Source organism: Urocitellus parryii, chromosome 5, assembly GCF_045843805.1.
Source record: "Urocitellus parryii isolate mUroPar1 chromosome 5, mUroPar1.hap1, whole genome shotgun sequence".
Classification (NCBI taxonomy): domain Eukaryota; kingdom Metazoa; phylum Chordata; class Mammalia; order Rodentia; family Sciuridae; genus Urocitellus; species Urocitellus parryii.
The window spans coordinates 200,887,828-200,915,169 of record NC_135535.1 but is presented as its reverse complement, the minus strand read 5'-3'; the positions used below and the strand labels follow the sequence as shown (position 1 = coordinate 200,915,169).

Below are 27,342 nucleotides of genomic sequence, written 5' to 3'. Positions count from 1 at the left end.
GATTCTGATGTATTCTGCTGTCTGTCCTATTCTCTACTATCCCCCCTCCCCTCCCCTCCCCTCCCCTTTTCTCTCTCTACCCCTTCTACTGTAAATCATTTCTTCCATTTGTATTAACTTGTCTTACCCCTCCTTTCCTCTTATATGACATTTTGTATAACCCTGAGGATCGCCTTCCATTTCCATGCAATTTCCCTTCTCACTCCCTTTCCCTCCCACCTCTCATCCCTGTTTAATGTAAATCTTCTTCTCAAGCTCTTCGTCCCTACCCTGTCCTTGTTTACTCAATTTCTGTTTTATTCAGCCTCAGAGAAATTTCATTCATTCTGTGGTTACATTTCAAACCTGACTCAAACATTCACAGAGCTTCCTCTAAAAAGAGGTTCGTCAAAGGGTGAATCCTCAACACCTCTATTTTCCATCCATAGACACACGCACACACACAAAAATCAAATAATAGAGGGCTAAGTAAAAATAGATTTCATGGGACATCATTATACAAAGTACATGTATGAAGACTTGAATTGGGTATCAACATACTTTATATACAAACAGAGATATAAAAACAGTGGTACATATGTGTACTAAGAGTTGTAATGCAAAAAAAACACAAAGTACATGTATAAAGGCATAAATTGGCGTGAACATACTTGATATGAAAAAATGTGCTCTGTGCAATAAGAATTGTAATGCAAAAAAATAGATTTTATGAAAGTTTTTTGTTGTTTTGTTTTGTTAGCAACAAAAAAAAAATTTCAAGATCTTGGAACTAGAAAAAGCAATTCCAAACATCATATAATGTGATCCTATTTTTATAAGAAAAAAATGCAAAAAGAGAGGATGGAATACATTTTATTTTTATTTTCTCAATAATACTTCTTTGCATTTTCCAATTTTTTTTAATCCAACATGGTACCAGAGACTGTTTTGTATCTACCTACTTTAGGGCCTCTCAGAGTTATCAATAATCAATAATAGATTTCCAAAGAGAAACAAAACAGTGCCACAGAAAGAGGACTGGGCCTAGGATAGGAGGCTCACACAGAAGTCCCAGCTTCCCACTTTTCCTGACTCACTGTGGACAAGTCACACAGCTTCCAGAAGCCTCAGCACTCTCATCTGTAAGATAGAGACCATCCAAGGATGTGAGGTAATACAAATTTATTAGCTTGATTTGGCAATCCACAATGGGTGCAAGATCAAGACATCAGATTGAGCACCATAAATACGCACGATTTTTATTTGTCAGTTTCAAATGAGAAAAATGCGTGGAAAAAATAAATTAAAAATGAAAAAAAATTTTAAATGAAAAATGTGAAAAAATGGAGCTCATCATCCCTGTCCAGCTTTCCTCCTTTAATGAACATTCAGAGCAAATGAAATAAAGTCTCTAAAGCCATCTGCAAAGCAGACGTGCAATTCAAGAAAAGGAAGACTCCATCACTACTAAAGATGCTCTGCAAGCTCATGTGCAGCTGTGACTCCAGCTCCCAAGGGTCAAGGCTCAGAATTTTAAATCAGATAAAACCTCCATCCTCACCATGCAGCTGCTCCCCCACACGTGATTGTGGGAACCTGCAAGAGGACCCAAGAAGGAGAGCGGGACAGGCATGTAGTAACAGAGAGAAAACAAGACGTTCACAAAAACCATCAAAGTGAAGACACAACTGCCCCGGGGAGGCACATGATCAACAGAGACGAGAGGCAGACAAAGGCAAAAACAGGCTGTGTCCACCTAGGAGGGACAGGATCCTCTGTTTCAGATGTATACAATCTCCTCTCCCTTCCAAATGTACTGAAACAAAATGCTGATGAACGTGCTGTGAGACGTGTTCCCTGAGAAACACTCGTAAGTGAACTTGGAATTTCATCTCATTTTAAAATTTCTGCTCTTTACTCTGTCCACAATTCTACCACTTCATCTTTATGTGATGCTGGACATACCACTTTTCTGACCTGTTCCCTGTCTGTAGGCTGGCCCTGCACCACTCCTTCACTGCAAACATGGGAGTGAAGTATGAAGTAACTCATCAGTTTTAGATTCAAGTTGGATACCAATGAACTTGCCCCTGGGAGCCTGGACTCCAGTGTTGTTGGCATGATCTACAACGTGACCACACCTGCTCCCCTCTCAGATCACTTGTGACTGGTGAGGAGGACTCTGGAGCCCCACTCCAGTCCAATTACATGCTGGGCCTCTCTGTTGTCTCAGACCTGTCGGTTTACATACAGGTGACCCACCTGTTATTTCTACAGTGACAATGCTGCTTCTGTACAGAGTGCTGACTTCATATAACTGTACTACCAGCCTGCCATCAATAGATAGAGGGTCACTTGATTTTCTAGTAACAGAATGATCTGATCCATCTATGAGTTTTTATTGTCTGATTAAGATACCTGTTACCAAGACTAGAAATTTAGACTAATAATTCAGCATATATTCATCTCTGGTTTTTTTAAAGATTATTTCTAAAAATGTGATTACTGAGTTAATAGGTATAGACCATTACATTATACATTATTACACCAAACTGTTTTCTGGAAAAAACATACCATAGGGCTGGAGTTGTGGCCCAGTGGTAGAGTGCTTGCCTAGCATGCATGAGGCACTGGGTTCAATCCTCAGCACCACATAATAATAAAAAAATAAAGATATTGTGTCCACCTAAAACTAAAAGATAAATATTAAAAAACATACAAATTAATTTCCCTACTAGCAATGTGAGTTTAATATGCCCATCTTTTTCATTAGCAGCTAAGCCAGGCGTGTGCTCAGGAGGCTGGGGAAGGAGATCACATTGGCCCAAGGGTTAGAGAATAGCCTGGCAACATAGGGAGATCCTGTCTCAAAGCGGGGAAGGTGGAATCATAGTTTAAAACAAAAAACACCTCTTCAGATTTTAATTTACATTTTTGAGATAAGAGAATGAATATTTTCTTTCAAGGTTACTGGATTTTTTTTTCTTATTTTTTAAGTTGTTAAAAAAAATGCATCATGACAAAAACGTGAAGAGAGCGCCTACAAAATGGGAGAAAATCTTTGCCACCTGCACTCAGAGCATTAATCTCCAGGATATATAAAGAACTCGAAAAAATTAACATCAATAAATGGATACAGGAACTAACAGGCACTTCACAGAAGAAATGTGATCAGTTAACAAATATATGAAAAAATGTTCAACATCTCTAGCAATTAGAGAAATGAAATTAAAACTACACTGAGATTTCATCTCACTCCAGCCAGAATGGCAATTATTAAAAATATCAGTAACAATCCAGGTGCAGTGATACATGCCTGTAATTCTAGCAGCTCGAGGAGGCTGAGGCAGGATGATCACGAGTTCAAAGCCAGCCTAAGCAATTTAGCAAGGCCCTAAGCAACCCAGTGAGACGCTGTCTCTAAAATAAAATACAAAAAGGTCTGGGGATGTGCCTCAGTGGTTGAGTGCCCCTGAGTTCAATCCCTGGTACCAAAAAAAAAAAAAAAAAGGATATAAGTAACAATAAATGTTGGTGAGGATGTGGGGAAAAGGGTACACTTATACATTGCTGGTAGGACTGCAAATTGGTATAATCACTCTGGAAAGCAATATGGAGATTCCTCAGAAAACTTGGAATGGAACCACCACTTGACCCAGCTATCCCAATCCTTGGTATATACTCAAAAGACTTAAAATCAGCAACAATGACACAACCACATCAATGTTTATAACAGCTCAATTCATAATAGCTAAACTGTGGAACCAAACTGGGTGCCCTTCAACAGATGAATGGATAAAGAAACTGTGGTGTATATACTCAATGGAATATTACTCAGCCTTACAGAAAAATGAAATTATGACATTTGCTGGTAATGGTTGGAGCTGGAGAATATTCTGCTAAATGAAATAAGTTGATCCCAAAAAACCAAAGGCCAAATGTTTTCTCTGATATGTGATGCTAATTCACAAATGCAGGGAGCAGGGTTAGGAAAGAATAGAGACACTTTGGATTGGGAGGGGAGTTAAGGGAGAGAAGGGATATGGGGGGTAGGAAGGATAGAATGAACCCGACATATGGTCCTATGTGCATATGATTACACAACTGGTGTGATTCTACATCATGTACAACCAGAAGAATAAGAAGTTGCACTCCATTTGTGTGTGATGTGTCAAAATGCATTCTACTGTCATGTATGACTAATTAGAACAAATTTTAAAAAAGAACACCACGAGTATGTGTTCCAATCCTAAGACAGAGAAGAGCTGCTGCCCTAGAACTGAAACAAAATCTCTCCTGCTTTCTCTCTCTCACACTCAGGATAGAACAGGCTGGAAGGTGCTGGGGTGGAGCTCGGAGGCAGAGCACCTGCCTGGCACGCACCAGGCCCTCGGTTCAATCCTCAGAGTGGAAAACCAAAAAAGCAAGCTGGAAGGAGACTTAAAGGCCCAGCCAGACATGAACTGCAGGAAGTCCTAATACAAATAACAGAGAAGGGACACTTCAAAATAGGCAAATTAAGTCTCTCTAGGCAAAGCTATCATAGGTACAAAAGAAGCAAAAACAAATGTTTTGACACATGATAATTTGGAGAGGTTTAAATCTTTCCACAGACAAAACGCTTTAAAATAGGTTTTCATTCAGATGAACAAAGAGCATTAAATCCAAAATCCCTGAAGTGAATTGTACTTCCCACCAACAAGGCCACCTTCCCCAGATGGCAGCCTATTCTAGACGGGCAGCTTCTTTCCTCAGCAACCGCAGCCAACAGGGCATTGCACAAGCACTGGAGAGCGGGGGTGAAGGCGTTATTCATACTCCAGCTTACAGTTCACGAGGGCCAAGGAGCGACTGTGACTAGACGCTTCCATGCTACGGTTCCTGTCCTGGTTGGGAAAGGGGGTGCAGGAGCACTGAGCTGCAGGTGCCAGGGAGGAGAGAGGAAGGGGTCCTCATAGTCCTTTTCTGGCTCTGGCTGTTCCTCGAAGGACATGGATGAATAACTGGGCTCAGTTTCTGCAGAGGGAGCAAAAAGCAAGGCCAGGGGAGAAGCTGGGGAGCAGGCAGCGAGGATGGAAATTCTGGGCCAAGGACATCAGCTTGTCCCCTCCCATGGTATGGGGAGCTAGGAAAGGCTTCCCAGGATAAGCTAGGAAGCAGAGGTGTCAGGATAGATGGAGCCAGAGGAAGCCCAGCTACCCAGGCTTAGCAAGCAGAGCAGTGGACGTGAGAATGGAGAACCAACCCTCAACAGGGACCACAAAGTAGCTAGGGATGGGGACACAGGCTAGGGACACTTTCTATGCTCTTTTAAGAATAGAACAACTGGGCTGGGGTTGTAGCTCAGTGGAAGAGCACTTGCCTAGCATGTGTAAGGCACTGGGTTCGATTCTCAGCACTATATACAAATAAAAAAATTCAAAAGTCCATCAAAACTTAAAAAAATAAAATAAAATAGAACAATTTGCTAGGCATGGTGGCACATGCCTGTATTCCCATCAACTTGGGAGGGCCTTGACCATGCTAGGCAGTCTACCACTAAGCTACACCCCAGTCCTGGGTCCTGTTTAAAATCGTATTTGAAAACCTTCATTTTTATCCCATAAAAAAAAAAAAACCTACTTGAGGCAACACAGCAAATTATAGTCCCCATCTCCTAACCTCTTCTTTCAAAGGTATCCTTTGAAAAGATGTTTGCTTGTACAAAAAACAAAAAACAAAAAAAAAAAAAAAAAAAATTCATTGCCTAGGTGTTTGCAAAAGAGAGGCAGGCAATTTGCAAGTATTTGAAAAGGCATCTTTTTAGCAGAGACTTCCCTTTATTCTTTTTTTTTTTTTTTAAATGTAAGCTCAGTTGATTCTCCCCTGCAATGACTGTGAAGCCCTGAGCAGGACAGCTAGTCTGCCTACTCGAGCCTCAGTCCTCATCTGTAAACAGGGCAGATGCTACCTACCTCAGCTGGGCTTCTGTCACCATTACAGGAAGTGAGCTTGCAGGGCCTGAAACAGTGGGCACCCAACAAACCAGAGTCCCCTCCCCTGCTCTGTTCCAGAGAGCAGCACTCAGAACAGCAGCAGCCTCGTCCACCTGACACTGCTCAGAGTCAGAAGTGTTCTTCAGAATGGCTGAGCAACTTCTGACTGGCCAGTCGATGCTGGAGAGAAGCAGAGGCCTGGGAGAACGAGCTGGGCGTCAGTTTCGAGAGGCACAAACACCTTCCAGAGCTCCTTTCAACAGGAGTGAATGCCATCACATGGCCGCCAATGAGAAAGCACCACTGGAAATGCTTTTGAAATCGTTTAATGAAAAGTACATCTGACATTCTTCTTACAGCTCTTGCTGCACTTCATACGGAACTTCATTTCTTCAGTTGCTCCCGTGAGTGATGCTTCCCAACTCGTGTCTTTCCACAGGTGCACCTTCACCTGGCCACTGGACTCACCTTTTTAGGTACCAGACACCACCACCAAAGCTGGGAGAGCCGCACATGGGGATTCATTACCACCCTGTGCTTCTGAGTGTATGTACACATCCCTTAATAAGGTCTTAGAAATATGTACTCATCAAGGGATTGGGGGTGGCTCAGTAGCAGATTTCTTGCCTAGCACATGTGAGGCTCTGGGTTACACACACACATACACACACACACACACACACACTCACACTTTAATACAAGAAATGAAAGAACACAGTGGGCCATTCCAAGTACACCAATTCCATATCCTTGAACCTAAGCTGCAGTTCACCACTGACTAATGTGCGGCATTTTGTCCACTATTTTATGGATTTTTTTGCTAACCCCTGACCTGTTTTATATGATGCCCTACAAAATGTCCTATATGGAAGATTGCTGTGATCTTTTCATATTTACCCTAGTGGTACACATGTGGACTGCCCAAGCTCATTTCACTTGGTCTGAAGCATAAAAAAGAAAAATAAGCATTTTCTTCATCCTTTGATCCTTATTCCAAATGAGTCAAATTGTGGCACACTGACATTATCCAAAGGCATTTTGCAAGAGCCCAGATGAAGACAGGCAAATAATTATCACCATCCCTCACTTCCACCCATGCCAACACACGCCATGCCACCCCCCTTCTAATGGCTGCACCTCTCCAGCCTTGCACACCCTGCACTCCTGCAGATCTCCAGGCTCTGCCGCTCCTCAGACGGCTCTGTGAGCAGAGGAAGGCTCTCTCTCTGTGGCAGTGCCCACTGCCAGAACTCTGGCCACCGTATGACCAGGAAGGATGAGGGTGGTAGTGACCTGCCACTGAAGGCCTGGTCTTCCCAGCACCTGAGCACTCGTGGCAAAACAATAGCATGGTACTAACCAGCTAAGGCTATGAGTGCCCACGGTGTGCTGAACACAGTACTAACCAGCTAAGGCCACAAGTGCCTACTGTGTGCTGAGCATAGTACTAACCAGCTAAGGCCACGAGTGTCTACTGTGTGCTGCTCACCAACAAAGGGGCCTTACTCATACTTTTGTTTAATCCTTACAGCTCCCCCATGAGGTTGAGGAACTTCTGGGTAGAGGAAACTGACCCAGAACAAAACGAAACCAAAACACACTTTGCTGAGAAGTTAGTGGGAAGAAATCATGCATAAGGATTCACAACTGAGAGGTAAAGCTTGGACACAAGCCAAGACAGGTAGACACTGGAGGTTTACTATGCTTTTGAGTTTTTGGTGAGCTCAATTTGTAAAAATAAAATACCAGGACAAAACCGATAACCTGGTCAAAATATCACAGAAACATCAACAGACAAGTCAGCTGACCATCCATCCTGCACACCCCAGGGCAATGGCTGACAACAGGAGCAGCGTTGGCACCTTGGCACATGAAGAGTGTGAACTGCCAATTGGCCCCAGGAACAAACCTATTTTCAGAGTGCCATCTTGCTACGTAATAATAAGAACTACACTTGGAGGAAAAGCATCCAGTGTCTGCCGTTCAACTCATCCTCCTCTGAGTGGCAAAACTGAGTTCTCACCAAACAAGTGCTTGGCATACATGACAGCCCAGTACCAAGGTGGTGAGATGCCTCCCAATCAGATGCCTGAAACAACAGAACATGAACACCACCAGGGCCAGTCACCCTGGCTTGTCTGGGACAAGCCTGACCTCCAGTTCTTATAGTCACACCAGGTTACCATTTCAGCTCTCAGAGCATCCCCCCAGCACAGTAGTCTCTACTCTAATGCTCATTCCCAAGGGTCCATGTCAATCACACCTTTCAGGAAACATACTTACCTCAAAAATAACTATAGCTTGTGTTGTTTCCTTTTCTTTTAATCATACTGTTCAGAGAAAACATGCTTATCTGCTTGGATTCAAGAAACACAAGTGACTGTCAGACTTGGGAAGCCATATGCACTCATGTACTACAGCATTAGCATGACTCACTAGGCTCAAGGTTCTGGCCAGTTGTAAGACAACTCTTATCCTTTGAGTTCAGATGCTAACATTTTTAAAGTTTTGTTCCAAACTCTGCACATGAACACTTCCAGAATGACTAAAGACTTGATTTTCCCCACCTAGGGAAGATAAGAGCATTAGTCTAGAATAGGGGCTGGGTAAGGTCTCAAGCTGCTCCTGAGGAGAGGAGGCAGTTTGGTCAGCTGTGCTCTCATCTTGTCTACAAACTGGAATTTGAAAACGTTTTCAATGAAAGAGTCCTGCTGCTTTTCAAAACCCTGCAAACCACCCATCTAGATGATCCTCTCGGGTCTCTTTCAAAGTGTCAAATTATGGTTTTGATTTTAAAAATTCCCTTATTCAACAAATATCTGGGAAGTGCCTCACTCTGTGGAAAGACTCTGTGCTCGGCATGGTGGTGACAACAGTGACCAAGACTTTGCTCCAGACTCTGCCCTCAGGAAAACTACAAAAAGACTGTATAATGATGGAAAAATAGGTCATCGGCCAGGTCCAAAAAATTCTATTTTATGTTTCTTCAGGTTTAAAATGAAATGGCAAGAATCCAGGCCTGGCACACATTTCTTCCACGGACAATGGCCCAAAGGCCCTTCTCTTAACCCATCACTCAGAAGACAGGCAGAACAAAACACAAAACTCACTGTAAGTTGAAAAATCAAACAGGATTTTATTAAAATATATATAAATAACCCTCATTTTTTTTTTTTATTTCATCAGTACTGGGAAGTTAAGTGAAAATTAAGTGAAAATCAATTTGTCCTGGTGTGGAGAAACAAAGGCCGGAAGGGAGTCAATAAATCTGTGTTCCAGCCCAGATCTGCCATGTATCAGTCTGGAAAAGGCATTTAGTGTTGTTCCTCAGCTAGAAAATTGAGGTGGTTGGAATACAGGCCATCCAGGGTCGACTGCAGCTCCAAAATTTTACAGTTCTCATTCTACTATTAGTAGCAAATTATAAACTCCTGTATTAGCTACAAAGCAGCTACTCACAATAGAAAGGGAATGACACTGAACTCATAGGATTTTTCTTCTCCCCCAGTACTGGGGACTGAACCTAGGGGTACTGTACCATTGAGTGACATCCCTCAGCCCTTTTTATTTTATTTTAAGACAGGGTCTCACTAAGTTGTCCAGGCTGGCCCTAAACTTGCGATTCTGCTGCCTCAGCCTCCCAAGTTGTTGGGATTACAAGCATGTGCCAGCACGCCTAGCTCAAAGGAATACTATTAAAGGAAGACATAAGAATACAGAAGTTTGCTGCTTAAAAAATCATTGATGTTACTGTTTTATTCACACCAATTAGAATATATATACACAAAAATGTGTATCATATATAGCTTTCAAAAAATTCCATGTTCCATGAGAACTATATAAACAATGTAAAATGTTTCCACTACATAACACAAGAAGAAAATCAGCATTTCTGTGTAGGATTAGGAAAATATTTGGATAATTTGAATTTATGGTAAAACAAAGTGAAATACCACAGAGCAGTCTTTTCGTGAAGTAGCTTTACAGCCTAGAAGCAGAACATTTCATACTTTCAAAGACTTTGGTATAAGGGAAATTAATAAACCAGAAAACAAAAACCTCTACTTTGGTTCTCACGTTAAGTAGAACTTCAGCAATGAGGCAACTGCCAGCTTCGTCTGATGACCAAATGAAACCTGACATGTGTTCCCTCCTCCTTGCGTAGGTGGACACTCCCAGAGAGCCCATCACAGGACTTCTGGAAAGTCAAAGCACTTCATAACTAGGCTTCCGGTAGTGTGAAGGCTCCACAACACCGCAGACCCAGCGTGGGCTGCAAGTGACCTTGGCCAGCAGCTCAGAACCATGCTTCACATTGAAAGTGTGACATCTTTCCTGAAAATCATGTTACCAGAGTTTCTCAAGAAGTCCATACCTGAATAAAAGGAACATACTGCACTAATAAAAAGAAAAATGTAAGTTTAATAGCCCATTGATGGTGGTTTTTCAGAAACAGAAATAACCATTTGCATGCTACAAATATTTCTTCATTTAACTCACACTTAACTTGGACAACTATACAACTAAACAAATCTGAGGAATTTTTCATTGCATTATTTTTATAATTACATTTTCTCATCCATACTGTCCAAATGCAGTAGATTTTGTCATTGCCTTTTCGCTCCATGTGTTGCCTTCTGAATGAAGCCCACACCTGAGAGTCATGTGTGAACAACTGTTGACGCATCGCTTTTCAATCTTCCATCACAGGAGCAGACTGGGAACATCCATGGAGAGTTCTTTCAGCAAGGTGATTTTCCCTGGGACTTTCTGTGAAGAGAAGAAAGTCTTAAAAAGAAAACTTGGTAAACGTCACAAATTTACAGTAAGAATATAATGCACTGCCGCTCCTTCCTGAAGTGAAAGAACATACAGGTTCATGCTCAACCTTCCTGAGCAAACACTGCAGATGGCCTCCAAATAACACAGCCTGGGAGCGCACAGCCTCAGATGTGCCATCCGAAGGCTTGGGAGGGCACAAGGTTATTTCAGCAAGAGGAATCTTTGTAACAAAGCAAGTATCGAAAGTGAAAGACAAAATCTTAAGTTAATTATCAGGTTAATTTAAGGCTTTTTTGAAAAGCAATAAAAGGAAATAAACGTGAAAATATTATTTAGCTTAACTGGTCTCTGAATGAATCAAGCATAATATTTTCAATTAATTATTTTATCAGTTTAGTATTAAAAACTTAGATTCTGGCCTAAATTTTATAAGCAAATACATATGGAAATAAAACCACTAGAGTGAACAAATCCTATGTGAGATAAAAGGTTCTGACTGAGGTTTCCAAAATCCAGGAGTGTTGTTTTGGGGTTTTGTTTGTTTTAAGAGGGTAGAGAGAGTCAAGACTGTGGTATACTGAGAACTTGTATTGCCAGACATTCAAAAGTAAAAAATTACCATTATTAACACACCATAGAGCATGCCATTGTTTTATGCATAAAATGAAAGATGCCCAGGAAAGAGAGTCTCAAAGGAGTCAGGAGACTTTCAAACAAGTAGGGATACCGAATAGTCACAACCCTGATTAGTTAGACATAAAAAGAAAAACCATCCAAGCAAAAAGGATGGCAAAAAACCCTCACACTCTTATCTGACATGGGAAGAGGGGGGAAAATTCCCTGTACACTGAATGGTACCGTTGTCCCCTCCACCTGCAGATTCTGAGGTCTGAGTTGACACTACCAGCATGGACCAAGAACATCTCAAGTAGAGAAATCAGCTTAAGTAGACCAGGTAGGTAGTGACCCCCAGTGGCTGGCAGAGAACAATACATGCCCTCTCAGAAACCAACTTACAGCCAACAGCTGATGTTGAGATGCATTCCAAACTTAAAGATGCTAAAATAGGGTATATGACCTGAAATCAATGAAATATGATGGAGAGATAAATAAGTCAATAGAAAAGACCAGAAAGCTCAGGAAATGGGCTAGGAGTACAGCTCAGTGGTATGGCTTACTAATATATGAGGCCCTGTAACTCTAAAGCATAAACAAAATTAAAAGTAACATGTATGAAGACATGAATTGATGTGTACATATTTTATACACAAACAGAGGTATAAAAAATTGTTCTATATGTGTAATAAGAATTGTGATGCATTCTGCTGTCATGTATTTAAAAAAATAAAACCAATTAAAAAAAATTAAAGGGGATGGGGATGTGGCTCAAGCGGTAGTGCACTCGCCTGGCATGCGTGCGACCAGGGTTCGATCCTCAGCACCACATACAAACAAGTTGTGTCTGCCGAAAACTGAAAAAATAAATATTAAAAAAAAAAAAAAAACTCTCTCTCTCTCAAAACAACAACAACAAAAAAAATTAAAACCAGCCTACCTCACACCTCCAGAAAAAATACAAAAGGGTCAGGAACAAGCAATTAACAAAAGAAGAAATACAATCAGGGAGGCATATTCATACACCAAAAATACTCAACTTCACTAGTAATGGGTACATGGACAGATGGATGGGTGCCCTGGTATGGAACACTCTCCAAGACACAAGGTCACTTTAAAAAAATGAAAAATTTTACTGTGTGTAAGCAGAAGTCTGGAAGGATACACAAAAAAGATGATCCTTCACTTCTGTCACTTCAAAAATCTAAATCAAGTGTTTATATAACTCATTCAGAAAAGCAAACAAGAACTGTAAGTATACCAGACACATGAGCACATGCATGCACACATGGTATAGGCTGAAATGGGAAAATTACACAACATCTTAAGCAGAAAAAACAGGCTATAAAATAACAAACAGTGTAAAACAGACTTAGAAAATACTTTTAACATTTTTGGTTGGTAAGATTATGGGTAGTTTCTACTGCTGCTTATTCTTTTCTGTATTTTCTTTCTTTTTTGTGTGTGTGATACCCAGGGGGTACTCTACTACTGAGTTCCATCCCCAGTTCTTTTTATTCTTTTAAATTTTGAGACAGGGTCTCAGCAAGTTGCCCAGGATGGTCTATAACATGCAATCTCCTGCCTCAGCCTCCTAAGCAGCTAGAATTCAAGGCACATACCACCACACCCAGCTCTTTTCTGTATTTCTTACATCTCAAGGCCCTACAAAAAGAAGTACAAATCAACAACAAAATCAGTAGAAGATAGGAAATTAATCAAAATCAGAGAAAATTAATTGAATTAAAATCTTTAAAAAATGTTTTTTAAATCAACAAAACAAAGTTGTTTCTTTGAAAAAATAAACAAAACTGATAAACTCTAGCCAAACTAACCAAAAGAAAGAGGGGAAAAAACTCAAATTATTAAAATTCATGAGAAAAAGCAAATATCACCACAGACAATACTGAAATACACAGGATAATCAAACTATTTTGAAAATTTATAATCCAAATAAATTAGAAAATCTTAAAGACATCAACAAATTTCTAGTCAACCTACCCAAATTGAATCAGGAAGATACAGAAAATTTAAACAGATCAATTTTAAATAATGAAATTTAAGACATCAGCAAAAGCCTACCAACAAAGAAAAGCCCAGGACCAAGGCTGGGATCATAGCTCAGTGGTAGAGCACTTAACCTGCATGTGTGAGGCACTGGGTTTGTTCCTCAGCACCACATAAAAAAATAAATAAGTAAAATAAAGGCATTGTGTTATATACAAAAAAAGAAAGAAACAAAGAAAAAACAAAGAAATTTTTTTAAAAAAAGAAAGAAAAACCCAAGGCTGGATGAATTCTTAGTCAAGTTCCACCAGACCCTTTAAAAAAAAAAAAAAAAAGCTAATACTAATCCGCCTCAAATTATTCCACGAAAATAGAAAAGGAGGGAACTCTTCCGAATTCATTATATGAAGCTAATATCATCCTGATATCAAAACTAGACAAAGACACACTAAGAAAACTTCAGACCAATATCCTTTATGAACATAGATGTAAAAATTCTTAATAAAATACTAGCAAATCACATATACACATTAAAAAGATAGTGCACCATGATAAAGTGGTGGCTAGAGCCTGGTGGGGTGTGACTGGAGGAAGTGGTTAATTGGGGGCATGGCTATGGGGTGTATATTTTGTATCTGCAGAGTGGAGTCTCTCTCTTTGCTTCCTGATCATCATGTGAGCTGCTTCCCTCTGCCACACTCTTCTACCATAATGTTCTGCCTTACAGTGAGAGCCTTGAGGAATGGAGCCTGCCTTTTATGGACTAAGAACTCTGAAACCGTACACTCCTAAATAAACATTTTCTCCTCTATATTTGTGCTGGTAGGGTCCTTTATCACAGCAGCAAAAAAGCTTGACTAAAACACCCCAGCTGCCCTCTATCATTTCCAATTTAATCTTCTCCACCAAACCTACCAATATTTGAAGTTGTGCATTATAGGGATCAGGTTTACTGTCAATCTTCTCCCAGTAGAAGGTAAATCCCTTAAAGGTGAGGATGCAATCTTGTTGATTACTTATCCTCAGCATAAAAATGGGTGTCTGGCACACAGTAGGTACTGAATAAATATTTGTCCATCAAGTAAATAACTATTTTATAATTGAAAATCTGTACTATGAGAAGCTTTTGACATTACATTCAGTTTATTTTAATATTATAATATCAGAAATGGTGGGAACTAATAAAATGATATACGATGTGATTATGTAATTGTTTTTTAGATGAAACTATTCTCAAATATTACAATATCAGAAATGGTAGGAACTGATAAAATTATATACAATACAATTACAAAGTAGTTGTTTAGACCAAACTATTCTGTTGACTAAGACTGCCTAATATATAGCATTAAAAAACACTGAAAATTATCTAAATGTTCATTCACAGGAAACTGGCTCACACACACAATAGGAATACCAAGTGAGCTGCCTGGCTGACGGAAAACAGCCAAGTTCAAGACAATATATTGAATGAGATCCCTTTGTTTTAAAATGCAAGAATATTTACTTGAATATATGCATAAAAATTTCTCTAAGGGAACCCCAGTGAAAATGGTTACCTCTCTAAAATGAGAAAGTGGAGGCTAAAGGGAATCTTCATTTATCATTTACTACCAGAAAACCAAAATGTGCTAGGAGCTACTTTTGATTTTGGCAATGTAGAGATCAGTACTTTTTATTCCATTGTTTCAAAGGCTTTAAAATTTCTTTTTAAAAGTAATGCATTATCTAGTGATGAAAAACAAGTATCCAGTGTCTCAGGAGGACAGTTAGGAACATAGAGCATGACAAAAACACAGACTGGCACACTCATCACAGACTTAACCCTCTTCTCTATTCCTTCTCTAAAGACTGGGAACACTTACAGCATGACCTTTGCTAGGGTGGCCACAGGCCTAGTCTATAGGTGTGAGAGAGTATTTGGCCACGCTTTTGCTTTTCTAATTTAAAAGGGATAGGCAAGGTAGTCGCTGCTCTGCATGCCAGATACAGACATGTCTGGAACGATGGGAGCATGTTATAAACACAAGGCAGTAAGAGCCGACACTGATGCAGGAAGACGCCAGCAGTCCAGGTGTCTGGTGGCATCACTCAACAAAGGAACCAATCCTGTCACTGAAGGAAAATAAACTCTACTTGTTTAAAGTGTTGTAAATGGGTAATGAGACCTATACCCAAAGGAATTCTCAACTGACATTTCTAGGATCTGTTTTTTTAAAAAAAGACAAAACCAAAAAAAAACAAAAAACTAAAAGACTCAAATTCTGTGTAGTTTTGGAAAGAAGATAATAATGAATCAGAAATACATACTGCAAACTAATCCCCTTCCTTGCTATCTGTATTCTGAATTTAAACAAAACAAACAAACAAACAAACAAAAAAATCTCAGAGGAAACAGAAAAGAGCAAAGAGAAAAATCCCAGTCAATATCAGCTCCATACAAAAAAGCTTCAGAATGCAAACATTCAAACTTTTTATGTATAAAAGAGATAAACTCACAGTAAAATAGAAGTCCGATCAATGCTGGGGCTGCTCTGGACTAATGTTCATTGTTCGATAAATTTCTTTAAGTAGTAGGAGAGCAGTATCTTCGGATTCCCTATCAAAAAGAAAAGCATATTTATTTAAAAGACAATTAGTAGAATTAACTCTGTGCACAAAGGTGGTAAATGCAGTTTAGTTGTTCTATTCAACTCTATCTAACAAGGGCAAATGATGGCAAATGTGATCTTACAGCTATCCTTAAAAACTGCACAGAGACCAGCTCCAGAACAGTCAAGCTCTTGGTGATAAGATCATACAGAAGAAATGGCTTTCCCAAATCCCTACAACTCCCACTACGAAAGACTCCTACAAAAACAGTGTGCAAGCACCAAAGGCCTCTGGGTAAAGGCAGATAACATACCGCCACCTTGTGGATAACTCAAATATGCAGATTAGAAAGATAAAAAGAAATATACTGCAAACCTCTATTCTGAATTTTTTTAAAAATTAAAGGAGAAAAGTTATGATTTGAGATATATGAGTTAGAATTAACAGACCATAACAAATATTGAAATCAGTAAAAGAATCTCACTAAAACTAAACTGTTGTTATGTGATGGCACCTAAAGTCTCTCAAATGTTATCAAAGTGAAGAACACTTACCAATAGCACAAATGACTCTGAAGAGCGAAAAGATATTCATTAAAACTCTCTATTGGCTTTTCTTGAAGAACGTAATCGATTCGGCGGCCTCCGTTTAACATTCCAACTTTTCCTAAGTAGTCTTCATCCTTGGAAAAATCTGGACTTTCAACAATCTTTTCTGCTAGAATTTAAACCATTTCAATATAAAAGTCAATCACTTAATCATTATCCTTTGACTTTAGCTGACTTTCTGGCTCAATGAGTATATGGCTTGACACACGTAGCAACTGGGGAGCTACCAGGCTCACTCCCCATTCCTCCAAACAACAGGGGAAGAGAGAGGAGAAAGAGCCAACAGCTGACAGAAGTTGTGAAGATAAGAGGTGAGAAAGCATTGTAGAGAGAAAGGAAATAGAATTAGAATCTGAAAGTCAAACATATCATGGCACAATGACCTGACATTATATATGAAGTTTATAAGGACACAGTTAAACCACAGTATCAGGAAGATAACTTCTTTGAGTCTTTAAAATGCCTGAATACAAACACTTCTCAACTCTGATATTCCATTCTGGCCTTAAGAAACTCAACAAAATATTTAAAAGTTCAGTAACTATCAGTTAAAAACCTAGTTAACTAAGAATGATGTTGAAATAATGCACTTGATGGTATAGTTTACTATGACAAATTCTCCTTTATAGGAAGGATCTACACAATTTCACAAAATAAGACTAGAAAATAAAAGCATTATTAAGTAATGCATCAGTGTTATGGTTCATAAGTAACATTTGTACTGGAAAATGCCTCAAATGTCAAATTTACCTTCAACTACTTGCTTTTCTTCTTCCTCTTTGATTTGATGGGCAACTTTCTCCAATTCTTCTTGCAACTGAGTTGAAGAGGTATGAGCACGAGCAAACTCATTAAGTGTCTGCCAAGCACTTTTCAGAGAGCTAATAAAACCCTGCTTCAAATCAGATCCCATTCGAGAGAGACTTTCTTTCAACTCTAAAGAGATCAAGAAAACACATCAAGTTAACCAGTCACTGGGTAAAATTCCATTATCACAGAAATTAATATTCCATTGAGGAGCTCTTCTTCCTCTCTTAAAGTCAAATATACAGAATGACTCAGCCAGAATGCTTAGCATGATAAAATAACTTGATGAATCTAATTCTGTCATTTTTTATTTTTATTTTTTGGTACCAGGAATTGAACCCAGGGGTGCTTAACCACTGAGCCACATCCACATCCCCATCCCTTTTTATTTTTTACTTTGAGACAGGCTCTCACTAAGTTGCTTAGGGCTTCATCAAGTTGTTGGGGCTGGCTGTGAACTTGCAATCTTCCTGCCTCAGCCTCCAGAGCCACAAGGATTATAGGTATGGGCCACCACGCTTGACTTATTCTGTCATTTTTTTTCATGACTAAACTTGATCCAGCCCAAGAATATAAATTTCTCCTATCCAAAGAAAGAAGTTTAAATACTACAAAAATAAAAGCAACATTCATAAGTACTTTTTACTGGAAGTTTTTTTAAAAATGGACCCAAGAGACTAAAATTATCACTGCCTTTCTAATGTGTAACAGTGAAATGGTTTTGAGAATTTAAGATTCTAATAACTACAATTTAAACCTCTACTTTAGAAATGAAAAAACCTCTGCTCCTTCATTATTTCTCCTCTTATATAATAATCATATTTGAATTCAAAGTTTTTGAGTTATCAAATTTTTCATTTTTAACTTCTAAAGAGTTAAATATTTTTTAAAAATCGTGCCACCAGCCAAACAAACAAAACACATCCCCCTTTTTGGGTGTGGGGGGGACAATGGGAATTGAATGGGGGAGGGGGGTATCTACTACTGAGACAGATAGATACTCATTTATTTTTATTTTGAAACAAGGTCTTGCCAAGCTGCCCAAGCTGGCCTCAAACTTGCAATCCTCCTGCCTCAGCCTCCCAAGTAGCTAGAAAAAAACTTTTTCTTTTCTTTTCTTTTTTTTTTGGGGGGGGGGGAGCACTAGGGATTGAACAAAGGGGTACTTAAATCACTGAGCCATATCCCAAGCCACCCCCCCCTTTTTTTTTTTATAGAGAGACAGGGTCTTGCTGAGTTGCCAAATGCCTCCTCACTAAACTGCTGAGGCTGACTTTGAACTTATGATCCTCCTACCTCCGCCTCCTGAGTTACTGGAATTACAGGCATACACCACCAAACCCAGCAAAAAAATGTTTAAATAAAAGGTCATGATCACTTTTCCTTTTCTTGTCCATGCTCACAACCCTTCCACCCAATCTTTTAAGTCTAGGGATAAGTAATACACATAATTAACAGAAATTATCCATCTATTAGGCTAAATGATGTGTGTGTGTGTGTGTGTGTGTGTGTGTGTGTGTGTGTGTTGCTAGGGATGGAATCCAGGGCCTCAATAAAGCTAAGCATGTGCTGTACCACTGAGCTACTCCCCAGCCCTGCCAGGGGAATTTTTTTTAATAGGAAAAGTTTGTCTAGTTACAAGAAAACAACACTTTTCTTGACTTAGACAACATCAAATTCATTTCTTTATTATTTGGTCATTAAGTGTTACCCTTCTTCCCAGTTTCAAAAACTGTAACCAAATTATCAAAATTTGCTTTATTATCAACTTGCCCCTTTTTCAATATCATCAAAAAGAAGGAATTCATTTAAAACTTTATACCTCCTTCAAATTCTTCCTTTTTCTGAACTAAGTAGACATTTAAGTAGTATTAATTCTATCAGAAAGAATTTAGTGTTTCAATTTTCATACTACTAATATTAGAATATTAGATTACAAAATAATACTAATAATACAGATTATAAAATATCAGGAATGACAAGTTTTTACACTTGTTTCTTACCCAAATGAAGTCTTTTTCTGCCTTTGTGATGTGGGATGAGGACTGCTTTTAGATCCAAATCTGGAACAATCATAGGTTCTAATCTATATGCCACTGGATCAAGCTACAAATGGAAGAATTGAAAAGCTGTTTTGAGTTGCTCATGCTTTTAGTTGGGTAAGAAAATGATAACTGGCAAATCAGAGATTGACTTTTTCCTACTCCTTATTCAAATACTGGCAATTTTAAGAAGTTTTTCTATAGTCTATAGGTAAAACTAATTTGCAAGCAAAGCAATAGAATTATTTCTTTGAACAGGATTTCTGTTATTAGAAAATAACAGATTATATCTCTTAGGATGGAAGACTTAAGTCCTACAAAATCAAGATCAATATTAACTCCCAAGAAATAAGAACCTGAGAACCTTTAAGGTAAAGAGGACAGGCTCTTTATCTTTTTCAAAAGAAAAAAAAAATTCAGTTCACTCACAGGATGATAAATATTGAAGAATCCTTTACAAGTAGGAAGCCTGTAGTTTTCATCTATCTTGTCCACTCCTCGGATGGTAAGAAACATACCAACTGGAGATCCCAAAGCAAAGAAAATCTCTGGCTCAAAGTCTAATGAGCTGTAAATAACAGAAACCTAGAAGAAAGCAAGTAGCAATAAAAAAGATCATTCCAATATCACAAAAGACAAAATTCTTTGGGGTTTTCAAGTGTTCTTGGAGTAGTACTTAATTTAAACACAGAAGATACTCTTCTATGGATAGCTGCTGCTGCCATAGAAGACTAAAAAATTCTCTCTAAAATCTTCAGTCTATCACATCCTCTGGCTACAAATTTATTTACTGTCCAGTATAAGAAACACAGTATATAAGCATGACCGTATCAATTATGGTCATATATGTGGTTAAAACTGTAGTAATCTGGAGTCACACTGCTGGGTCTGAATCCACTCTTTATTCACTGTGTTATGGTTTGGGTCTGGAATGTGCTCATGTGCTGAAGGTTTGGTCCTAGTGCAGCAGTGTTCCAAGGGGAGGCTTTGGGGGAAGTGATTGGATCATGAGGGCTCTGAGCTCTTCAGTAGATTCGTCCACTGACAGATTTATTATCTAATGGCATTACTAGAAGATGGTGGAAACTGTAGGAGGGTGAGCCACGTTGAAAGAAGTGGATCACTGGGGGCATACCCTGTAAGGTATTATCTTGGCCCTGGCCTTGATTCTTTCTCTCTCTTTCACCCCTGAAACCATGAGTCAAAATACATCTTTGCTCTGTTGTTGTTTATCTCAGGTATTCTGCCAAGTGACAAAAAACTAACACACTGTGTGACCTTGGACAAGTTAACTTCTTCATGAGGACTACCTTTATTATAATTTCCATCCTTTTGAAGCAAGACAGGCAAGGGTTGGATCCAGAGAATGGAGGAATTAAACTGTTAATGCCTTCAGAACCCTTCCACCACCCTATAAAGATAACCTGCCCCTGTTCCAACCTATTGCTAAGGTAACCTGTCCCAGGAATTGCCTCTCTCTACAGGGAGTTATAAAGTTATTAATTAATGTGTGCTGGGCCAATCCATCCTGCCCTTCCCCCTTCCCCCTGTTTCCCACCTTTAGGCCACAACACCCAGCATCTAGGAAAGAGATAAGGGGAAGAGAGCAGGAGAACAATGGAATCCTAAGACATATAAAAAGGCAAAACATCCTCGCTTCTTGGGATATAAGGATACTAGCTTTGGCCCCCTTCTCCCTCCTAGGAGAAGTCTGTGTTACCCCTTTTAAAATAAACCTTGCTTTATGTGCTTGCCTTGGCGTGATTTTCTAATATTATACTTCAACATGTTAAGGAGCAGAACTCATCACCAGTAACCCCGGAGGCATCACTTTCTATTTAAGGCAAGTTCCTTCAGTCAAAATGACTTATCCTGAAAGAACTCTCTTTGGGTAGCTTGCACACAATTGTTCTCTCAAGAAAAAGTAACAAGTGTACAACTCTTTCATTTTCCTCAGTGGTAGGACAATGTCTTTTTCATTTTAGTGTCTGGAACTCCTACAAAGAACAATGAATGGCATAACCCGAGTGTGCAACAAAGGTCTACCAGGAGAAGAAGGTATCCCAAGACTCACCATGCTCACTTCTCAGATGAAGAGACTGAGGCTTAAGAGGTGTGTAACTCACCCAGGGGCACACAGTCAGTGAATGACAGAAAGCAGACTTAGCCCAGCACTTCTAACTCCAAATCCAAGCCCTCTACCATGCCCGGAGAGCCCCTCAACAGTCTGGACTTCATAACCCGAGGTTTGTCTTTATATTTGCAAATTCAATAGTTTGGCTCTCCCACAAAAAGGCAGGGGGGGACTTAAAAGAAATTATATAAACTGAAAAAATATTTACAACATAAATGATAAGGGGCAAACAGTCAATATATACAGATTTATTAAATATCAGTAAAACAAAATCCAATAGAAAACAGGTAAAAACCAGAAGTTCATAAAAGAAAAATACTTTCAAAACATACAGAAAATATCTAACCTCTCAAGTACTCAAAAAAAAATGTAATGCAATACCATTATTCCTATCAGTTTATCAGAAACAAGCAAAATGCTAAAAAAAGGTAAAAAATTTACTTTCACATAACTCATTTATTTAGAAGTAAGTTATTAAAGTGAAGCTACTACGTGGTTTTACAGAAGAATGAGGGTTGGTGGTGTAGCTCAGTGGGAGAACACTTGCTGAGCATGGGTGAGAAAGGTCCTGAGTTCCATCCCTGGCACAGCGAGAGAGAGAGAGAGAGAGAGAGAGAGAGAGAGAGAGAGACAGAGACAGAGAGACAGAGAGAGAGAGAAACAATTATGCCAGTACTGACAAGGGATAGATGAGAGCATCAACCTTATAAACTGCCAGTCAGAGGCAAATGGTACCTTTCAGAACTTTCACGTGTACATCTTTTGGCCCAACTACTCTGCTTCTCCCAATTTAACTGAAAGAAAATAATGAAGAATATACACAGAAAGTTGATTTTAAAATGTTTATCACTGAATTGTTTAAGAGTGAAAAACGGCCAGGTACAGTAGCACAAGCCTATAATCCCAGAGACTCAGGAAGCTGAGGTGGGAGGATCTCAAGTTCAAGGCCAGCCTCAGTAACTTAAGGAGACTGTCTTGAATTAAAACATAAAAGGGGTTTAGAGATGTAGCCAAGTGGTACAACACCCCTGGGTACAATCCCCAGTACTGCATACAAAGAAAAAATAGAATAAAAATTGGAAATTGCCTAAATGGTGCAATGTTATAGGCTGAACTTGTGTCCTCTCAAAAAAAGATATAAAGTCCTAACCCCCAATATCTTTAAATAAAATCTTTAAAAAGGTAATCAAGTTAAAATGAGATCATTATGATAGGTCCTAGTCCAATTATGACCAGTGTTCTCATAAAAAGGGAAAATTTGGACACAGAGTCCTACACACAAAAAGGGATCTCAAGTTTGAGGCCAGGGAAAAGACAGAAATGACATAAAAATGGGGGACTAGAGAGATGGTCTATAAGCCAAGGACAGCTGAAGACAGCCCACGAACCACCAGGAGCTAGAAAGACACAAGGAAGGAGTTCTATACGGGTTTCAGAGGAAGCATGGCACTGCCGACACTTTGTCTCAGACTCTTGGCCTCCAGAACTGTGAGAGAAGAAATTTCCATGTCCAAAGCCACCCAGGATGTGTACTTTGTTGTAGGAGCCCTTGGAAACTAATAAATCCAGTAAGTAATAAGGAAATGACAGAACACATAATTATCTTCCCAGTGATTAAAAATCCCAACAGTCATTAAAAATGAAGTTCTGGAGGAATATTTACTTACATGGGAATATTTATAATACACTATTTGAAGACAACAGGATGATTTAATAAAATACTACATATAGCATTTTCTCATTTTGGTTAAAATATATATGTAAATATATATCCAAACAAAATTCCGAAGGCCTTGCTCAAATAGTTGATGGTATTTAGCTGTAGCTGATGAGGTTAGAGTAAAGCCAGGACAGTGACACATGCCTATAATCCCAGCTAATCCCAGCTGGAGGGTTTATTTTCTTTTTCAAATGTCCTGTTGTTTAGCTGGTTTCTGTGACTTTCTGGCAATGAATAATGTACTCTGTGGCTGCTATTTGTATTGCCCAACAACCCTTTGGTTACAGATCTTGCCTACCTGCTCCAACCACAGAGGTGGCATATGAACTGGTCTGTGTCAATCTGCGGCCACACCCAGGCTACAAGCTGGTCCAGAATGGACTCAAACCAGGTAAACCAAAATCACTCTTTGGAATTTTCCTAACTGGACCTAGCAGGATAGATTCCTTTTCTTTTACAGTCCTAACACTATAAGGAGATGACTCTGGTTTCATGGACAAGGTTCCCTCCCAGAGAGGTGTGTACTAAGTATCCTAGTAGCTCATAAACCCCTATACTTTCAGCTTTCAAAGGAAGGTGAGAAAACATTTTGCCCTTTATTTGCTAAGGTCTGATCACATTTGTCATGTTTGAAAAAGAAATATTTAAAAATGCAACCAGTAAGAATGAAATGGGCTTGAAATTTTAAATGAGGTAGTGTAAAAACCAAGTTCCATCTTGTACCTTCATGAACTCACTTGTGATATTCAACTGTAAATACATTGAAAACAATGCTGTCTAAAAGGAATTTAATAGTTCTAAGCCACTGAGATACAACTATATGAAAGCATAACGTTAAATGCAGCATTATAAACTACTTGATCAATTTTTATAAGAATTTTTCCCCAAGGCAAGAATTGTGAACACTAGAAAACATAAGTTGAGCAAATACAACAAATTTCTCCCACAGAAATTTAGGTATATTCTAAACATAGTTTTCTAACATAGCCACTTCTGATTAGTGATAATTACACTAAGGGTATAAAATTATGAGTGTAAAGCCAGGACAGTGACACACGCCTGTAATCCCAGTGATTCAGGAAGCCAAAGCAGGAGAATCACAAGTTTGAGGCCAGCCTCAGCAATATTCCTCCCTGTCTTAAAACTTAAAAAAAATAAAATAAAATAAAATGGTCTGAGAATATAACTCAGTGGCAAAGTGGCCCTCAGTTCAATTTCTGATACAAAAAATAGAAAATTTTTGAGTGTTAAAAAAGCTGAAATAAAGCTAACTTCAAAAGTAGATGTCTTGTACTATACAGGTTCAAACTTTTACTGGGAACATTATAAAAAGCATTAAGTAGTAAAAGGAAATCAGTTTTCTCCACACAGCCCCAAATACATGTTATATAAATATTTAAAGAATTTACAACCAATCCAAATGATAAAGATGTGCTCATTCCAACATAAAAAATGTAAACTCACCTGTCCAGTGCCAACTTCAAAAGACTCATAATCAATGTGCACAGAAGAAACGTAAGCACCAACTGGAAGCTTCCTCTTAGATTCACTAGATTCTGAAGGGACAGAAGCCACTTCTTTAGCTTTCTGAGCACTTTCATCTTGTCCTTTTGTCGAAGCAGCCATCATTGCCTTCTTTTCTGATGCTGCTTTTTTCTGTTCCTATGAAACACAAATACTTCACAACATAATCTTGAGGATAAGTTCAGTTCTCATCTATCACTGCAAAACATGCCATCTCAATATTAAGGAATGATGAGTAACATAGGCATAATAATAGCACTGGGGCCATGAGAGAAATGTCCTTCTGGGACACAACTAACCATTTAGGGAAAAAATGCCATGGCATCTATAATTTACTTTAAAATTCTTAAGAAAAAAAGATTACAAAAGAAAAAAATTAGTTTACAATTAAATAATTAAAATTAAACATAAGTATCGGCTCCCCCAACTAGTACTCGGGATTGAACCCATGGGCACTACCACCGAACTATACTCCAGCCCCTTTTATTTCTTATTTTGAGACAGTTCTGCCAAATTGTCCAGGCTGGCAGAGAACTTGTGATCTTCCTGTCTCAGCTTCCCAAGTAGCTGGGATTACATGTATGCTCTACCATATCCAGGTAAGTACTGGCTATCTTGATGAATCTTAAAATATTATTTGTTTTTAAAGATTTGCAATTCTATGTATTTGCAGTGCTGAAAATCAAACTCAGCACCTTGTGCAGGCTAGGCAATTATTCTACTAAGATCTATATATCCAGTCCTCAAAAACATTATTTTAAGTATAAGAGGGCAAATACAAAACAGTACATGCTGTTGATTCTACTCAGATGAATTTCTAGAAATCAGGACAGTGGTTATAGGGAGGGTGGAGGAGTTAGCTGGAAAGAAGCATAAGGAGCTACCTAATGGATAGATGTGTTGGGTTTTTGTTGCAGGTCATGATTACACAAGTGAATACAACCACCAAAACTTACTGTACAAAACTTTCAAGATCTGTGCATTTCCATAAACAAAAGCCATGCCCGGTTGTGACTGCATCCTGAATTCAGCAATGTTGGGCGAATGTAAACCTTGTCTTGGGCAACTCATCTATGCCGCAGGTTTTTTGTTTTTGTTTTTGTTTTTGTTTTTGAGGTACAACTATATGAAAGCATAACGTTAAATGCAGCATTATAAACTACTTGATCAATCTTTGTAAGAATTTTTCCCAAGGCAAGAATTGTGAACACTAGAAAACATAAGTTGAGCAAATACATCAATTTTTTCCCCAGGCTGAGGACTGTGTGGTGGTCTCTGTGTTTTCAGTGTGTGTCTGTGTATGGTACTGGGGACTGAACCCAGAAGTACTTTACCACTGAGCTATATCCCCAGTCCTTTTTATTTTTAATTTGAGACAGAGACTTGCTAAGTTGTTCAGGGCCTCACTAAGTTGTTGAGGCTGGCCTCAAACTTGCATTCTTCCCAGCACAGCCTCCTGAGTCACAGGCATTATAAAGCATGTACCACCATGCCAAGCAACTATGTTTATTAGTTTCTGAACAGACTGACTCAATAAAATATTTGGCCAAACTGGTCAATCTGCTAATTAAAGTACTAAGAAATCATAAATCCAACTGGTTAATCCAAGAGACAAAATAGGAAAATGAAAACTCAGCCAGATTTTAACTGATTCTATCATCAGTGTTTTGGAAAGTTTATTTCTTCCCTTTTGAGGCAGCACAAGTTTTTTTGTTTGTTTTTGTTTTTGTTTTTTTAAGTTGTAAATGGACACAATATCTTTATTTATTTAATTATTTATTATTATGTGGTGCTGAGGATCGAATCCAGTGCCTCACACATGCTAGGCAATCGCTCTACCACTGAGCCACAACCCCCAGCCCTGAGGCGGCACAAGTTTAAAGATGAAATCCAAAAAGAATATTTTCAGAGTTCTTCAGCTTAAATATGCTTCTCACTCAGAACTACCACCTATTATACTCATAAAACTTGACATTACACATTGCTAAATAGAGTTCTCACAAGAGATCATAAACTGATCTATTGCCAAGAGCTATTTTGCTCCCCTAAAATTCTATGCATTAAGTTTAAAACTAAGTGAATCAACATACAAATACTTGACTTAACAATACTGCAAAATCTAAAAACTATTACTTTTCAAAAGAAAAATCACTAAACCCATTTACAAAGAAAAACAGCACATGGGCCATGTATATTTGATCTCTTTACTATAAAATAATTGGCTAATTTTGGTCACATTGTTTCAGTGATAGTAAATCAACAGGACACACCATATATTATCTTATCTGGCAGCACTTTGTTATCTGTGAGCAACATAGAACAATCAATGTAGCTCAGCCAAGAACACTTCATAGTTCATCCAAAGGAAATTACTCTTAAATTTAAAAAATAAGATCATGAAATAGATTTTTATTCATTTCAAAACACCCTTATAATGTCATAATTTACATATCTAAGCAACTGTAGTTTATAAAACAGGCTCCTAGAAATTATTCAATAACTACAGAATACTTTTCCACTTATCCTTTTTTACAGAATAAAATTAAGGATATGACGT

General features: G+C 38.7%; 1 protein-coding gene across 4 annotated transcripts in view; it reads right to left on the bottom strand.

Moving 5' to 3' along the window:
• Positions 1–10,356: 10,356 nt before the first annotated feature.
• Positions 10,357–27,342, bottom strand: part of Sec23ip (SEC23 interacting protein) — a 43,227-nt gene continuing 26,241 nt past the window's right edge. Inside the window, exons 13-20 of one of the 4 annotated variants that reach the window (XR_003300362.2) lie at positions 24,726–24,923; positions 19,837–19,992; positions 19,369–19,471; positions 17,309–17,494; positions 16,505–16,667; positions 15,858–15,957; positions 12,974–13,016; positions 10,357–10,724 (exon numbers count right to left, since the gene is read on the bottom strand). Coding sequence is in view for 3 of the 4 variants with exons in the window: in XM_026384243.2 (XP_026240028.2) it covers positions 15,876–15,957; positions 16,505–16,667; positions 17,309–17,494; positions 19,369–19,471; positions 19,837–19,992; positions 24,726–24,923 (888 nt within the window). In the remaining variant the exon portion in view is untranslated. The other 3 variants (XM_026384243.2, XM_026384246.2, XM_026384247.2) reach the window with 3 other exon arrangements.